The following is an 18,681-nucleotide window of genomic DNA, read 5'->3' on the forward strand; positions in this document are numbered from 1 at the left end:
CACCTGGGCCTCAAGCGGGGGAACACGCAAATGAGCGTGTCTGCGGGGACAATTGCTGTAGCCTCTCCTACTCGCTGTCACTCAACTCTCTCATTAAACGGATTTACCCGCCGCTGATAACTCTCTCATTCAACGACATTACACGCGCCTGCTAACATCAACCAGGGCTGTAGCCGGGCTCAGGCGGCGGATCACTACACCAATTACACGCGCCTGCTAACATCAACCAGGGCTGCAGCTGGGCCTTCTCTGTCCCTATTCTAATGAAACAAAAAATGTTGTCTACTGCGAGATTTTAAAATAAATTGCCCTTGCCAAATACACACATTCTATTTCATACCCGGACAACGTCGGGACGGGCTGCTAGTCCTTAACATAATAATCCTCTGAGTATGGATACATATTTGCATGGCGGCCCCTGGCAGGGCTTTGGCGGTCTCCGGCTCTGTAACACCTTCCTGAGCTCCGGGGGGCTCCGCCCCGCCCGGACCCCCTCTTCCGGGGCCCCTACCTACGCTCCCTGCCAAAGGCCGCCATGAGCCTAGAGACGCCCCTGGAAGTGGGTTTGTGTGTATGGAGTGTAATTATGTGGAATGGCTTTTTGTGTAATGGGGTGGTATGTAGTAGAGTTTATGTGGTGTGCTGTTGAATTTTGTGGCTTGATGTGGAATCTGGTGGTGTAAACTGGATGTATGTGGTATGTTGCGCAACTGTGTTGTTCAGTTGAATTATGTGGTTTGGTGTCAAATTGTGTGGGGGTTGAATTGTGTGGCGTGGGACTGTGTGGATAGCTTTGCCTTTTTGGTGACTAAAAAAGAAATAGGCAGGAGCTAAGCTGCAGATCTGGGACTTTGGGTGTTAAAAAAATAAAGAAAAACTTATGTCAGGACACATAACTTGAGCCTTCATGGGGCTCATTGTCTTCATGTTCGTAGGCAGGATGGAGTAGCAACAGAGGCAGATGGTCCCACCTACCAGAGGAGAGAAGCTATAGCAAAAGTTACCTCAGAAAGAGCGAGGCAGATGGTGGGACCTACCAGAGGATAAAGGATATTGCAAGAAGGCTGCCACAGAAAGAAAGGCAGATGGTGCCATCTACCAGAGAAGAGAAGCTATTGCAAAAGGCTCCACCAGAAAGAAAGAGGCAGATGGTCCCACCTGCTAGAGAAGAGCAGCTATTGCAAGAAGGCCGCCACAGAAAGAAAGAGTTAGATGGTCCCACCTACCATAGGAGAGAAGCCATTGCAAGGCGGCTGCCACAGAAAGAAAGAGGCAGATGGTGGTACCTACCAGAGGATAAAAGCTATTGCAAGAAGGCTGCCACAGAAAAAAAGAGGCAGCTGGTCCCACCCCCAGAGGAAAGCAGCTATTGCAAGAAGGCTGCACCAGAAAGAAAGGGGCAGATGGTCCCACCTGCTAGAGTAGAGAAGCTATTGCAAGAAGGCTGCCACAGAAAGAAAGAGGCAGCTGGTCCCACCCCCAGAGGAAAGCAGCTATTGCAAGAAGGCTGCACCAGAAAGAAAGGGGCAGATGGTCCCACCTGCTAGAGTAGAGAAGCTATTGCAAGAAGGCTGTCACAGAAAGAAAGAGGCAGATGGTCCCATCTACCATAGGAGAGAAGCCATTGCAAGGTGGCTGCCACAGAAAGAAAGAGGCAGGTGGTGGGACCTACCAGAGGATAAAAGCTATTGCAAGAAGGCTGCCACAGAAAGAAAGAGGCAGATGGTGCCATCTACCAGAGAAGAGAAGCTATTGCAAGAAGGCTGCCACATAAAGAAAGAGGCAGATAGTACCATATACCATAGGAGAGAAGTCATTGCAAGACGGCTGCCACAGAAAGAAAGATGCAGATGGTGGGACCTACAAGAGTATAAAAGCTACTGCAAGAAGGCTGACACAGAAAGAAAGAGTCAGATGGTGCCACCTACCAGAGAAGAGAAGCTATTGCAAGAAGGCTGCCACAGAAAGAAAGAGACAGCTGGTCCCACCCACTAGAGGAGAGAAGCTATTGCAAGAAGGCTGCACTAGAAAGAGGCAGATGGCCCCACGTACCAGAGGAGAGAAGCTATTGAAAGGCTGCCACAGAAAGAAAGAGGCAGATGGTCCCATCTACCATAGGAGAGAAGCCATTGCAAGGCAGCTGCCACAGAAAGAAAGAGGCAGATGGTGGGACCTACCAGAGGATAAAAGCTATTGCAAGAAGGCTGCCACAGAAAGAAAGAGGCAGATGGTGCCATCTACCAGAGAAGAGAAGCTATTGCAAGAAGGCTGCCACAGAAAGAAAGAGTCAGATGGTACCACCTACCAGAGAAGAGAAGCTATTGCAAGAAGGCTGCCACAGAAAGAAAGAGGCAGCTGGTCCCACCCACCAGAGAAAAGAAGCTATTGCAAGAAGGCTGCACCAGAAAGAAAGGGGCAGATGGTCCCACCTGCTAGAGTAGAGAAGCTATTGCAAGAAGGCTGCCACAGAAAGAAAGAGGCAGATGGTCCCATCTACCATAGGAGAGAAGCCATTGCAAGGTGGCTGCCACAGAAAGAAAGAGGCAGGTGGTGGGACCTACCAGAGGATAAAAGCTATTGCAAGAAGGCTGCCACAGAAAGAAAGAGGCAGATGGTGCCATCTACCAGAGAAGAGAAGCTATTGCAAGAAGGCTGCCACAGAAAGAAAGAGGCAGCTGGTCCCACCTACCAGATGAGAGAAACTAATGCAAGAAGGCTGCACCACAAAGAAAGAGGCAGATGGTCCCACCTGCTAGAGGAGAGAAGCTATTGCAAGAAGGCTGCCACATAAAGCAAGAGGCAGATAGTACCATATACCATAGGAGAGAAGTCATTGCAAGACAGCTGCCACAGAAAGAAAGATGCAGATGTTGGGACCTACAAGAGGATAAAAGCTACTGCAAGAAGGCTGACACAAAGAAAGACAGCTGGTCCCACCCACTAGAGGAGAGAAGCTATTGCAAGAAGGCTGCATTAGAAAGAGGCAGATGGCCCCACGTACCAGAGGAGAGAAGCTATTGAAAGGCTGCCACAGAAAGAAAGAGGCAGATGGTGCCATCTACCAGAGAAGAGAAGCTATTGCAAGAAGGCTGCCACAGAAAGAAAGAGGCAGCTGGTCCCACCTACCAGATGAGAGAAACTAATGCAAGAAGGCTGCACCAGAAAGAAAGAGGCAGATGGTCCCACCTGCTAGAGGAGAGAAGCTATTGCAAGAAGACTGCCACAGAAAGAAAGAGGCAGATGGTGGGACCTACCAGAGGATAAAAGGTATTGCAAGAAGGCTGCCACAGAAAGAAAGAGGCAGATGGTGCCATCTACCAGAGAAGAGAAGCTATTGCAAGAAGGCTGCCACAGAAAGAAAGAGGCAGCTGGTCCCACCTACCAGAGGAGAGAAGCTATTGCAAGAAGGCTGCACCACAAAGAAAGAGGCAGATGGTCCCACCTGCTAGAGGAGAGAAGCTATTGCAAGAAGGCTGCCACATAAAGAAAGAGGCAGGTGAGGCCACCAACCAGAGGAGAAAAGTTATAGTAAGAATGCAGCCACAGAAAGAAAGGCAGATGGTTCCACTTACCAGAGGAGAGAAGCTATTGCAAGAAGGATGCACCAGAAAAAAATAGGCAGATGGTGCCACCTACGAGAGGAGCGAAGTTATTGCAAGGCGGCTGCCACAGAAAGAAAGAGGCGGATGGTGCCACCTATCAGAGGAGAGAAGCTTTTGCAAGAAGGCTGCCACAGAAAGAGGCAGATGGCCCCATCTACCAGAGGAGAGAAGCTATTGCAATAGGCTGCCACAGAAAGGCTGGTGCCTGCAGAGATTCACAGCAATATCACCAAAACCCAGAACTAAAGATTGTATCAAAATGGTATCACATGAAAATCAAATAGCATTTACATGGCTGCCCTCTGTACACCAAATTACACACTAAAGGTTCGTGGAGGGTGGGGGCCTGAGGTACAACATGTGTCAAAGGGGTAGAAACAAGGAACCTCTGATACCATTGTTGAAAAATAACAGTGCATTAAAAGGGCCAGTTCTGTGACAGAAAATTAGTGATAGGGGACAGTGGGAAGAGGCACTTGTAGATATCACTGCAGCCACTAAACGAGAACTTGTCAGGATGCCCGGTCATTGAGTGATTAATATGAAAAAACTGTGCGTCACACCCATGGACTGAAACTAAAGTCAGGAAAGCGGGACAACAGAAACGTAATAACAAGCGCATTCCTTGACATATCAGTGGCAAGTGCTTATCTTAATGGCTATTGTGCATAATGGCAAATCCTTAATGATATGAAACTGTGTAGTGGTCCCATCTGTAACCCAGAAGGCGCTAGAACATATGTCCTTGGTTTTCCTTATATTAACTGCTTTGCCTTTCATGTATGGAAATAAAGACTCCCAGCTCTTTAAAACTAATAGCTGAGTGGATACTGACCTTATTGTGTACGATTACTCTAGTTACATAGTGTATCCGACTTCCAAACCCATTACTGTGCCTCACTTATTTGAGAGTAACTTGTTTTGGCGATTTGAGTGTAATAGTACCTGCGATCCTTGTACAATGAAAGATGGCACTACTCACACCCAACATTACCCTATGACCGAGAATAAGAGTTGCACAAAATAAATTAATAAAAACATTATCACAAATGATGACAGCTTCCAGCGTACACTACACATTGTGAGGTGTGCCTTTCTAGTTTTAATAGTCAGTGTTACCATCCAACTAAGAGTAATCAGTTGATCGACCAGGGAAGGATAAACAGCTGAGTTTACACAATCTGATGGAACGTGAATTAAGTAAACCTAAATCTCTACAGAAAATGCATTAAAATGTTGGACTACATGATCTGGGAAAAACCCAGATTGGCCGAAAATGAGCAGTGTACATATTTCAATCCCAACATGTGAATTATCGAAGCTGTTTATTCATGAAACAGACTGTAAAAACAGAAAACTTTGGTGATCTCAGCTTTCCCACTGGACCAATATTGTGTGATCTTAGGCACATATTTCACTGAGCCACATTTTACTACATTATCACATATGAGAGCTTAGTGATTGCGCCGCACCAAAATGTATTGTGTTTTAAGTGTAATATGATGCTCTATGTATAATAGGAATCCAGGCCAGGTATTGGGTGTACATGAAAACTGACGCACCTCTTAGTTTACTAATAGACTTATTAAGGGGGAATGCTTGAATGTTTCCAAAGAGCGCATGTTTAAAAACTAGCATTTTTAATAAAAGTCACTGAATGCAATGCAAGAAACTGATTTACTATGGTGAAACGCGTCGGTATGTTAAAAAAATACATCAAGACACTTTTTGCAAGATGCACTGAATTTTCTTTGGAATTATACAGTTGTTACTACCCCTGACTAAGGGCCTCATTAGGATGGCGTTTTTTCCGCATCCTCCGGGCCGGCGGAAGTGTCCGCCGGCCTGGAGGATGCGGAAAAACCGCGGCGGAGACTCCAAAGACCCACCGCCAAATTAGGATGGCTGGTGGGTCTGGAATTCCGTCCGCCGCTTTTCCGCCGCGGTCGGCTTCCGACCGCGGCAGAAAAGCTATAACATGGCAGGCGGTGTCTATGAGACACCGTCCGCCATATTATGATGTTGGTGTAAATATGCTTTTCCACGGCGGCTTTTCCGCCATGGAAAAGCATACGGACATTCATTTTGGGGGCCCGTTGCGGGCCCCCTGGGTGAATGGGGGGTGCACATGGGGGGTACCTATGGTACCCCCCTGCATTTGCGTACACAAAGCAGCAGGCACCGTGCGGTGCCTGCCGCTTTGTGCATGTAAATGTAACACATGCATTTTTAACATTGCGGCGGGTGCAGCTTGAAGCTTGAAGCTGCACCCGCCGCAATGTTAAAAATAGAGGATGTGACCGCCACCCTGGCGGTCACATCTTAATCAGCACGGAGGGAACGCCGCAGCCCCTGCGGACGTTCCCTCCTCCTCAAGGGTGGCGGACGGACGCAAGTCCGTCCGCCATCCTAATGAGCCCCTAAGAGTTGAATGGCTTTAGAGATTCACAAAGAATAAATATGCGCGCATAGACTTTTGTCTCAAGACTGCCTGAATTCCAGGGGAAGATAAACTGCCCATCAACTGCTCAAGTAGTATCCTCGGTTACTGCTGGGTTAGCCAGAGAGACGAAAGGCGCATTCAACTCTTGCTAAGGATGTACTGACCATGGTCATTACGAAGGTTGAAAGGCAGCCGCCTCTTCAGTCAGTATTATTTTATTTTAATCGGCTATCTAAAAAGAAGGAAATGTGCTTCGAGACAGGCAGATATTTTATTTTGTTTAAAATGATACTCTCTGGTTGGGTATTCTGTGATATCACACATACGCTGAGTGATTCAGTTTTCGTGAAAATTATTGACCATCGCACACTGGAGAAGGTGCAGCAGCTTAAGCACCTAAAACAAATCCCAAATTGCAACATCATACAATACATCTCACCCACATCCATGCAGGTGCAGTAGAAGCTTGTGATAAGAAAGCAGGAATTATACTTTTGCGTCATCTGAGGCCTTACCCATCCAGTTTTAGCATTAATCACATCAATTTTAATTACATTTACACTTTAAAAAACCATTACCAATTGGTACGTTGCTTAGCCAAATATATGTTACCTAAATTGCTTACTTAATACATTTAAAATGAAAGTGATATTTTTGTGTCCCCAAACTTAACACCATGTCTCACCACTAAGTATTTATATTTTAATTTAAATCACTTTTAGTTTCATTGATTTAAATTAATGGAACCTTGTTCTAACCGTAAAGGTAACCCTAAAACGTACCATAAAAAATGTCATTTAAATAAAAAAATGCATTAATTTAATTGGAATACATGAAATGTTATTGCATTCATAAGGTCTACAGAACCTTTGATCTAATGATATACTTAACAGTCTCCTAGTACCCCAAACCCACCAAAGTGATTTTATTCTTAATTCCTTTCCAAGAGTTTCTTGTAGGGTAGACATAGAAGAGTGCCATTACATTGGCTATTTCTGTGATTAAAATATAGACTTTCTTTCTGGAAACACCTTCACAGAGCCAGCAGTGGTGAAAGACGTTGCGCACTGCGCGAGTCCTAGCTCACTGCGGTGATGTGTGCACCATACACAGGACCGAAGTGCAAGAAGGAGACTTCGACATATACAAGCACGTCAGATAGGCATGGCTGGGTGGTGTGAAGATATTATAGAGACAGTACATTAAAGCAGGACATTACAGTGTGCAGACACTGAAACACTATCAGGGAGGGATGGCGGAGTTATAGGAAGACACTGTACTGTTTTCAAACACAGGATTTAGAAACCATCTTTCCTAAAAGATGTGTTATTAAATTCTGAGTTCAGGGATACCAAACTTTTATGTCCCATCTTGCTCCTATGGGAAGATATGCAGGTAACGACTATAAACAGCATTCCCCATTATAGCCTATGGGCAAGATAGCCTTACAATAGTGAAAAACGAAAATGGCTGTAATTCACTACCAGAGCATGTCACCCACACTAGTACATGCTCTACCTTTCACATAAACTGCACCCTGCCCAGGGGGGTACCTTGGGCCTTCCATAGGGGTGTCCAATGTGTACAGAAAGGGAAGGGTTAGGCCTGGTCAGTGGGGACACTGGCCAGGTTGACATGGCAGTCCACAGACTGCACACAGGTGGTGGCAAGCCTGAGACACCATTTTAGGGCTACTCGTGTGGGTGGCACAATCAGTGCTGCAGGCCCACTAGTAGCATTTGAATTACCTGCCCTGGCACACTCAGTGCACTTTACTAGGGACTTCCTGGTAACACAAATATGCCAATCTTGGATAACCAATCACAATTATATTTACTTCAGGTGCACTTGCACTTTGACACTGATCAGCAGTGGCAAAGTGCCCAAAGCATCTAAACCAGCAAAAACGAAATCCAGCACAGCGTCAAAAATACAGGAGGTAGAGGTAAAAAGACAAGGGAAACCACGCCAAAGATGCCAGGTCTAACAACTGTCAGTCCTCCCTAAATGAGGACTTAACTTACATCTGTGTGAGCAAGGATAAAAAGGGACTCGCATACCGAGTGCATCGTACAAGAACAAGGTGAAGCACAGCTGGATCACCTCATGATAAGTAGTGCTACACCTGCTGAAAGATGGAAGGCACTCGAAGGAAAGGAGCCTGTTTCGAAGTAGATCAACAACCCACCTTTCTGAAAGCCTTAGTAGGTGGAAGGTGTGAGATCTGCATCACTCAAGGACAAGAGGTTGCCCAGCTGCTGTGGAGGAGGAAGATGAGGTTTGTGAGGTCCAAGGGGAAGTGATTTTTGGTGAGATGTCTTTTGTTCCACGACATAGCCAATACCTGAAAGACTGCCTTAATCTCATCCCTAGGCCTCAAGAAGTTGAAGCAGTAACTGGGTGAGGCTTCACTGATTCCAACATCGTAAAGAGTGTTAAAATCCATTACACAGTTGCAGATTCACCATCAACTGAATCCCCAGTGGGATCTACCACCTCTCACGCTGGGAACGTACAGCTGCAACCAGGGGTTTATGAGGTAGGACACTTTTTCCTGACAATTGATCAAAAGCTCCGAGGTAATCTTGGGTCCTCTTAAATTGTGTACTTTACTAGGCTGTGCCGTCCACGGCACTGGGCAATGGACATTTGTCCCTACACTACAAACTTCAATTTTTTTAAGTCCAAGCAGCACTGTCAAGTCGGGGCTAACTCTTTCCGTCATTTTGGCAGGAGGGCATTGGTTCAGGCATGAGTGAATTGAAGTGGTGTGCAATCTCTCAATTCAATGTATCTCCTGGATATTTTTTCCCTGAAAAGTATCAACTGGAGCAGGTAGCCACTGAACTTTCTCTGATGAGGACTGAGCTTGCGTAATCCACTTTTAGCTGCTGGGTCCTACTCATCATCTGGAGCAGCAACTACTCATCTCCTTCTTTGTCAACATGCACACAAAAGCCATTATCACAACGTGACCAAGATTTCCTACAGCCAATGGATGCAACAGGCTCAAACTAATCACGCTAGATTTGAACAGAACAGAGATCTGAACAGAGGGAGAGCAATTCCATATCGAGATTTCCAAAGTCTTTAACGGATTAATACACCTCAAAATGCCCACGAACCTGAAACATTGACCAGAGACTTCATGGTGGTTCAATGAAAAAAAGAAGAGACTGCGGACAGAAATGGAGCTGCCGCCCTACTACTGCTGGACCTAACTGAGGCTAAAGGAACGTAGCATGCACAGATCCATCCATGGATCTCCTCCTAACTTCTCATCACAGATCACCTTATAAACCTCATTTTTATCAGTTACTTTCCATACAGATTCTTGCTGACTACAAGACATGCAATTAATGTCACACCACTAATACAACTACTCATGATGGGACACAGATCATCCTGAAGCTGGAAACTCAAACAACGTAAGAGCACTCAGGCCTAGACCACTGCCTACCAGTGGTAGTCCGGTGGATGCAGATAAGCCACCGAACACTTAGCTCATCCAAAACAGAGATCCTAAACTGGAGAGAATGTAAGAATGACTAGCTCACAATTATCACTCACCCCCCAGGTAAACAAAGTGACAATCAGAGTCTACATTATGTGAACTCTTTTTCACGTTTTCCCACATATAGGCTTTGTGTAGATAGTTTTGGTCTACCTAACATATGTAAACAGACATATGCTTAGAAAGACCTCTCCTCCTACTAGAAAGACTTAATGAAATTCAAAATGCTGTAGCCAGTTATGTATGTGTGACCGTATCATCCAACTCTCTGAGCAGGGCATTGAATACCCAGAATCAGGCGGTCCTCTTATCAACCCAGTCCCTATTTTCCACAGGACCATCTAGAAGACTGGTCCATACTTCATGCACATAAAACTCCAAACAAAACTTGCACATGCACATAAAACTCCAAACGAAGATTGCATAAAAGAACCCACTATTCTGCAATGGCAGTGCTATGGAATATACAGGCATTCAAGAAGTCATATCGGTGGAGTCTCCTGCTCCAGACAGACCGAAAAACTACAAAGCTTTCTTGCAGCAAGGACAAGAAAAGCCCAAGGCTAACTGGAAATCAGGAAAGCGGTAAAGACGTAGCTCTTACTGAAATGATGATGAAAGTTCATATTTTCTCAAAAACCAGTCTTCCACGCAAGAATGGTAGGTATAACTATGTTTGTAGCATTCTCCTATTTCCCTTCGCTCCAGTCTTATGGTGTTGCTGAAGTTGTGTGGCTGCAATTATGATAAGACAAAACTTCTGCTCATTATGTAGAGCAACAAAACACTTTAAAAAAGGCCAAACGAGCAAATTATACATATCATACCCTTTCAACTATTCACTATTTATGCTTAACCATTCTGTTCCACCTCTCTTCTTTGCTTTAGTACACTACACCCACCTCAAATATAGCTGCCTGTGACACAGTAAGAGCACCAAAGTGGTCATGCAAGACACCAAAACACTTAGCACAAAAGCCACAATACAAAACCACACCCCTCCAACAGGGAACATGCTGTGGTGCTGTATGCTATCCATCCCATGGATGTGGTTTGGTACTCATGATCAGTATACAAACTCTATAAAGAGAACGACAATAATTGATATATTTTAAACAGATCAACAACAGAATTTCAAATTTGTGTAGAATGGTTTAATATCCATGTAGTTTTCCATACAACCTCAAAAGAATTTTCAGGAAAGGATCTGATCCCCAGAATAAATACTCTTTTCAATAATTCGATACACTGAGAGGCAATAACACTTTCACTTACCTAGCTACATTTGATATTGTGGTGGTAGTAGTAGTAGCACCAACCGTGCTAGACGTGCCCATTGAGGTTAGTGGTTTAATTCCCAAAGTGAAGCCAGTACTGGGGAGACCGCTGGTGTCTGTGAGAAAAAATATTACATTTTTGCACAGGTCTCTCCACTGTATTCGGTCTCTCCACTGTATTCTGCATATTTACTTACTACATCCCTCTCAATGCAGATATAACCAAGCCAGGGCCTAAGTTCTTTCCTTTGCATGAAGAATCTATGACTTGCCATTCAACAGCTCCTCCATGACATGCTTTTCATCAAGCAATAAAGCCAAGTGAAACCAATGTGTGTTTTCATCAGCACAGTAGTATCTGAAATTCCCCAACTAAACCAATCAGGAATAAGTCAAGTTCTTAGCCAGTTAATAATCAATGGCAATAAGAGTATCGGTTGTGTATCATTTTACTTTTTTCCTGGTTCTTGCTACTGCCGTCCATAGCGTAGAGATACTCCTTTGGGAGTTTATTCTAGCGCTTTACAAACCCATAAATAAATAAATAAATAAATAAGTGACTTACAAGATTTGGGTAAGTGAAGAGCAGTGAAATTTTGCTAGGATTTACTCAGCTTAAACCCAAAAAACAGACATCAAAATATTATGAAGACGTTTGTTAGTCAAATCCACGTATTCATTGTTATACTCATTTCCAAAAACGTTACAACACAATCTCACTTGTGCTCGTCAACATACGTAAAATGTCAGAACGTTACTTCATCAAACGTACTTGAGAAAAGTGTTCTAACATAAAAAAAATTGTTTACAAACATTTGAAATGTTTGCTTACCCCCCCATAAGTGCATTGTACATGTACAGAAAAAACACCTCACTGTGAAGACCTTGCAATACAGAAGTGCAAACCCAATTTAATGCAGGACTACAAGAGAAGCATATCCTACAGATAATGCAAAACTATTGTTTCGCTACTCACTGGTAGTGTTGACAGCAGCAGCAGCAGTCGTAGTTGTTCCCAGAGGCTTATAGCCAAAGCCAATTCCAGTTGATGCAATTCCAAGTCCAGTAGAGGTTGTACCAACTGCATAAATACAAAACATGTAAGCATTTTATTTCCTGCATGACATGGCAGTTCAATTCAGAATTACCTACCGGCCAACGAAAGTTGTAATGAATTTTACATGTAATTAATGTATAAACGCAGTCACAGTTCAATGGCTTGCTAACTTCGGTCGAAAGCATGGCGCTGTGCTTGTACTGCCTCTTTCTTGGAATCCCTGTCTCTTGAGCTACAGAGCCTTGAGTGAGTGAATTATACAGCAAACTGAGTCAGAGAAGAGTTGTAGGGAAAGAGTTGGGAGAAGTATAGCAGAGGAAGATACTAGTTTGTCAGGTAGGAGTGAACAGTGAGTGAGGAAGATAGTGTTAAAATCTAGATTGCGACGTAAACATTATTGGCGCCATCTTGTCCCCTTTTAGGCTCATATGTGCGCGTCAGTAGCAGCCATTTTGAATGGCATGGCCTCTCTGCCCACTGCCGATAGCCAGCGTCTCTCTCTCTCCCTCTCTCTCTCTCTCTCCCTGACCCCGCAAGCATCCCCCCGCGCGCTGACAGCCCGCGCTCTCACATGCTTGGGCCATAAACCACCCCTGCCTCGGAGCCACATCCTGTACCCGGCTAACACCTCCCTCCGTCCCTTTGATGATCTAACATCCTTTGATGAACCCGCTTCCTCTGTGCCCGATTGTCCGGCCCGATCCCAGGCCATCACCTAGCCCTGCGGATGCAGTTTATTGCCCCTTACAGTAGGAAGCTGTCCCTCTTCAAAGAATCTATGACTGATCAAAGCCCCCACCCCATGAGATCCGATCAGCCGCACACATTCCGGGAACCGGCGGAATATCCAGCTGCGCGATAGTCATCACCTACTGAGATCGGGGTGGGGACTTTTACTGTAAATATGTGTGGGAACGGGTTTGAAGCGGGGATTCCGAGGATGTCTTTCCGTACTTCAAAGTATTGACAAGAACATGTTTCATACAATAAAGCCATAAACCTGTGTATAAGAGGCCAGGCCTCAGAGATGCAGTTAGAGCACCTCGAGAAGATACCCTGTTGTCTGATTTGACGTGTTCTGCTCCGTCGGAATAAACTCCTGTTTCCTGCCTTCCTGTCTCCAGCGCCTGCCTCTTTGTTTGGTAATATTGAATGGTATGAGAGGCGGCTAACGCCGGGCAAACACTGAAGGTTCTTGGTCGACATCGGCCCTACCTTTCAACAATTGGCGTCCCAAACGTGGGGCCCATCAGCGACGCGTGGATCCAGTGGGAGAGGTCCCAACGACAGAGTGAACGACTGCAACGATCGGGAAGAGCTCCTGCCCGATAGACCCTCGTCTGGCAGCCGATCATCCGAACTTCACCGGTTCCGAGCAGACCTCTCTCGAGTGATCTACGGTCCTGACTGGGAACCATCAGGAGTGCCACAGCAATTACGGAGAATAGAGGACGATCGGGCGCTGGAAGCGGAAGATGAGAAACCGTCCATGCGGTCCGGGTAAGGTCGTGTAACACGACGAATTGCGAATTGATTGTTTGATTGTTTGAAAATACTAGTGTTACTCATTTGATTGTTTCTGAGAGATTCTCTATTTGCAAACAAGCACAGAGTCGCAATACTCTGTTTAGTCTTTGCAGATAGTGAAGGGTAGGTAACGCAGGGTTTTGCCCCCCGTTGTAATCCGTCGTGCCTACTTCCCTCTCCATTTGATTGATTGTTATCCAAGCATTTGCTGTTTTGGAATTGGTTCTCTTTGGATCATTCTCTATTTACAAATAAGCACAGAGTCGCAATACTCTGTTTAGTCCTTGTGAATAGTGAAGGATAGGTAACGCAGGCTTTTGCCCCCGTTGTAATCCATCGTGCCTATTTTTATCCCTCATTTGATTGATTGTTTGTCCGAACATTGATCGTTCGGGATTGGTTCTCTTTGGGTATTCTCTATTTACAAATAAGCACAGAGTCGCAATACTCTGTTTAGTCCTTGTGAATAGTGAAGGATAGGTAGTGCAGACTTTTGTCCCCTTTGTAACCCGTCATGCCTATTTTTGCCCCGTTTGTTGGTAGTTGGTTCAGCCCGGACCGCTTATTAGAGGTGAACCATCCGGCTCCACTGGAGGGCACCCCTAATAAGGACATGTTTACTAAATATGGACTAGTCACCGTGGCTTATAGTAAGCTGTGGCATAAATACACGAGAAAGGATCGAGAAAGTCAGTGGCCACTGATAGGGTCCTTTGATAACGACAAAATAAACGCGCTGGAAACAGCCCTTTATAACAATAAGACAACACCCACTATGCTCGATAGCTTCGGCATGTGGCGCAAAGAAACAGAACAGCGGAAGAAGAGAAATGAGGTCAGGTTAGAAAAGGAATTACGCAAAGCAGCTCACCTGGCCGCTACCAAATTAAAGGAAGAAATAAAAGAAAGAGAGGAAACCAAGCTAAAACAAGATTCCGAATCATCAGGCCAGTGTCCCGTCAGGACACCCTCTACACTTTACCCCGAGCTACCTTCGAAACAGCGAACGAACGATGATTTACTATTAGGTCCCCCGATCATCTACATGCCCCCTCCATACGCCCCTTCCCAACCCTTAGCGCAGCACCCGCAACCCCCACCGACAGGCGAGAGTAGTGCCAGAGCCTCGTTCCTCATGGCCTCTGCGCCGACCGAACCCCTCGTACCCAGCGCAGCACGAGCAGCGACTTCAGATGATCCCGAAGCTGGGAGGAAAGACCCTGCGAGATCGAATGGATTAAGTAAGGATGAACGAGCTGGGATCGATAAGATTGTAAAGACACTGGTGGTGCGAAAGGAAAGTGAGGATTATATAACAGATATGTACAATACATATGCCAATAGCCACAGGCGACACTTTGTCGTACGCCTTTGTTACCATACCCTTAATGCCTATGAAGACCGCTACCAAGGAAAAGGCCCTGAAAACCTAACGACTCTGTACAGAAAAGTTGATGTCGGAGATGGGGACGAGTGTGATGTGACGAACCTCTTCACGCGTACGCTTGAAGTTTTCCCCCACCTCACGGAACAGAAACCAGAGACTAACACCACGACTCCTGCAGCAACTGAAGCCGGAGTAGAAAAAATTGACACGATGATGCCCATAAAGGAGGCCGCTCCCTATTGGGTTCCCCCACGAGGACAGGGAACACACGACGATATTAACCACCAAGATGCGAGAGGGAGGGTAGTTTACAACTGGGTTTACCAACCATGGGATCGGCAAGACATCCTGACTTTCCGAAAGTCCTTGCCTGATCTGCGAAAGAACCCCACAGCCTTCTATACAGAATTAGCCACCGCTTTGGGTTCAACGATTATGACCCTAGCGGATATCGATTTGTTTTTCGGGCTATGTCTGCCAGCTGATGTGTGGAAGCAAATCCGGAAAGTCGACCACCTTGAGCTGTTCGGACATACCTGGATACAACTCGGTAATGTTGACAAACAACGGGAACCGGGACAGAAACCTTTGAAGGCCATTCTAGACCTATCAGATAAGATTGTGCAGAAATTAAAAACCCTAGTTCCAGAAAGGAAGGTGGACTGGTCGATAGTAACGGCCTGTCACCAGAAACCCCAGGAAGACGTATCAGAATACTTCTCCCAGTTTGAACCGGTGTTCTCCGATTACAGCGGCCAGGACATGACCACTGCGACCGGACATCACTTGTTTGTCCAGAACTATGTGAAAGGCCTGACACCAGAAGTCTCGCAGAAACTACAGACTAGCGAGAGTAGTTGGGCGGCCTCCAAGCCCGCAGCTATCCTTCAGATGGCTCAATACTATGTGCGACAAAAGAACGAGAACGATCAAGCGACTGAGAAGAAGAATAAGGACTTGAAAGAGAGGGTGATGATTGCTCAGTTGCAAGGGGTGACTATAGGAAGGGAACAGTATAGAGGAAACTACCAGTCGAATGCTCCTAGAAATCCACCCCCTAGAGACCGCACACCCGCACCCGGCGCTCCACGAACAGACCTCGATGAGGACCAGTGTGCGTTTTGCAAAGGATTTGGCCACTGGAAGTCTCAATGTCCAGTTCTGCAAGAAGCACTCAGAAATAAAGACACGAGAGACGTAGCGGGCGGGCCGAGAAATAGAGGACAGGGACGAGGGCACACAAACGACACCAACAATGACAGGCTTGGCAGACCGAACACGTTTGACCGTCCCCGACAGAATCAGTGCCAACAGTCTGACTACGACAATGCCCACGACTTTGCATAGGACTGCCAAGGGCAAGGAAGGGATCCAGTCGAGCTCTATGTTGACCAGCAAGGTCCTTATGTCACCGCTAAGGTCCTAGGTACGAAGTCTCCATTTCTGGTAGATACTGGTGCAACACGTAGTGCGTTGTCTAAACGATTGATTCCCAGGGCACCCTTGTCTGGCGCACATGTGACATCAATAGGTTTTGATGGAACGCTCTCCACTAATCCCTTGTCCACACCGATCTCTTAACTTGGACAATAACACCACTGACACGACGTTTTTGCTCTCCTCCAACACCCCCGACGCCATTATGGGACTTGACTTATTGAAACATTTTCGAGCTACTATTAGGTGTTCACAAGACGGAGTTCGAGTCATTCTGTACAACCCAATACTGCTCAGATCTTGTCGCACTCCACGCATGTTTTCCATCACTGACGCTGACTTGTCCCTACTCAACACTCTACCTCTGTACCAATGGGCAAAGACTGACTCAGACGTGGGACGCATGATGATAGACCCTGTACACATAACTGTTCGACAGGACGCAGTGCTCCCAAAACTCCCACAGTACCGGATATTGCCCGAAGGCGAGAAGGCATTGGTAAAAATCATCCAGTCCCTGATAGACGCAGGAGTGGTAGAAGAAGTAGTTAGCAATGTTTGCAACAGCCCTATCCTACCCATTGTGAAGAAGCAGGGTGAGGGAGATGAAAAAGCGTACCGCTTCATCATCGACCTACGAGAAGTCAACAAAGTGGTTGTACCCCAGTACCCTGTAGTCTCAGACATCACCACCATTCTGACCCTGATTCCTTCCACTGCCACCACCTTCACGGTAATCGACCTCAAGAACGCATTCTTCTCCATCCCCATTCACTCAGACAGCCGCTACCTTTTCGGCTTCACTTTAAAATCCCGCTCATATAGATTTTGCAGAGCACCCCAGGGCTACACTGAAAGTCCAAGCATCTACAGCCAGGCCCTCAAGAGACAGCTGGATGCAGTCCAGTTGCCGGATGGAGTGGTGTTGATACAGTACGTCGATGATATCCTTTTGGCGGCCCACACCACTCCACTTGCAGTCACAGCCACCATCCAACTCCTGCACTTCCTCGCGGAAAATGGCCACAAGGTCTCCAAGAAGAATTTGCAATTCTGCCAACCTCAAGTCACTCACCTAGGCCACCTCTTGTCCAAAGACGGGAGAAAACTCACACCCGATCGAATTCAGGCTATTCTGGAGACCCCTATCCCTAAAACCCCGAAGCAAGTCCGCTCTTTGGTAGGCCTCACCTCCTTCTGTCGGCAATGGTTGCCAAATTTCAGCCTCATTGTGAAACCACTACTTTCCCTACTGGCTAAAGATGTCCCCTTCCCGCTCCCTTGGACCCCTGAATGTCAATCCTCCTTCAAGGAACTACGAGACGCCCTTTGTTCAGAAACCGTCCTAGGAACCCCTGATTATACAAAGCCCTTCTCTCTCTACACTCACGAAAGGGAGGGATGCGCTTTGTCTGTCCGGACTCAGACCATTGGCCCCAAACAACGACCATGTGCCTATTTCTTTGCCACTCTTGACCCCGTAGCAAGAGCTTTGCCTGCCTGCCTTCGAGCAGTAGCCGCTGCTGCTGTCTCTATCCGACAAAGTGAGGGAATCGTACTCTCGAATTCCCTCACGGTACTAGTGCCTCATGCTGTTGACACCCTCCTAAACCAGACCAAGACACAACACCTGACCAGCGCACGACTGACTGGGTACGAACTGACACTGCTCGCACCTCACATCACGTTGAAACGATGCACCACACTGAACCCAGCCACCTTGCTGCCTCTGCCTGAAAACGATCCCGATGTGCCCCCAATACATGACTGTGTGACCCTCACGGACGAACAGACTAGGAGTAGAGTTGACCTCCGAGACAATGCCTTCCCAAACCCTGACGGAGAGCTATGGGTAGACGGCTCTTGCATTAAACTCCCCGACGGCACCACCTCTGCTGCCTATGCAGTTACCACAGCCCGAACTGTACTTGAAACCGCCCGCATCACGCAACGATCCGCCCAGGCGGCAGAACTGATTGCCCTCACACAAGCATGTATCCAAGCAAAGGGGACGACAGCAAACATTTACACGGACAGCCAGTATGCCTTTGGGGTTGTTCATCATTTTGGGCTCTTATGGAAGGGGAGGGGATTTCTGACATCTCATGGCACACCCATCCTGCACGGAGATCTAGTCTCCGCTCTGACTGAAGCGGTTCTCCTCCCCAAACGACTTGCCGTAATCAAATGCCGAGCACACAAAAAGGTGACAGACATCATTGGACAGGGAAATGCACTGGCCGACATCACTGCCCGAACCACAGCTGAGAACAGGACGACGACTCGCATGTACGTGACTAGGTCACAAGCAGAAAAATGGACGGACGCTAGGGAAACTATTAGGGACATCCAAATGGCCAGCTCACCACAAGAATTGACTGAATGGGCACGGGTGGGATTAAAGGACAATGAAGGCTGCTGGCGGACAAAAGACACG

At 46.6% G+C, this 18,681-nt stretch overlaps 1 protein-coding gene across 2 annotated transcripts in view; it reads right to left on the minus strand.

Moving 5' to 3' along the window:
* LOC144829333 (nuclear pore glycoprotein p62-like) overlaps window positions 1–18,681 on the minus strand; it is a 277,355-nt gene that overhangs the window by 119,683 nt on the left and 138,991 nt on the right. For both annotated transcript variants that reach the window (XM_078688386.1, XM_078688385.1), the window contains exons 6-7: window positions 11,813–11,917; window positions 10,835–10,952 (exon numbers count right to left, since the gene is read on the minus strand). In XM_078688386.1, the coding sequence (XP_078544512.1) occupies window positions 10,835–10,952; window positions 11,813–11,917 (223 nt within the window). The remainder of the gene's footprint in view (window positions 1–10,834; window positions 10,953–11,812; window positions 11,918–18,681) is intronic.

This window comes from Lissotriton helveticus, chromosome 4_1 (assembly GCF_964261635.1).
Source record: "Lissotriton helveticus chromosome 4_1, aLisHel1.1, whole genome shotgun sequence".
Lineage (NCBI taxonomy): Eukaryota > Metazoa > Chordata > Amphibia > Caudata > Salamandridae > Lissotriton > Lissotriton helveticus.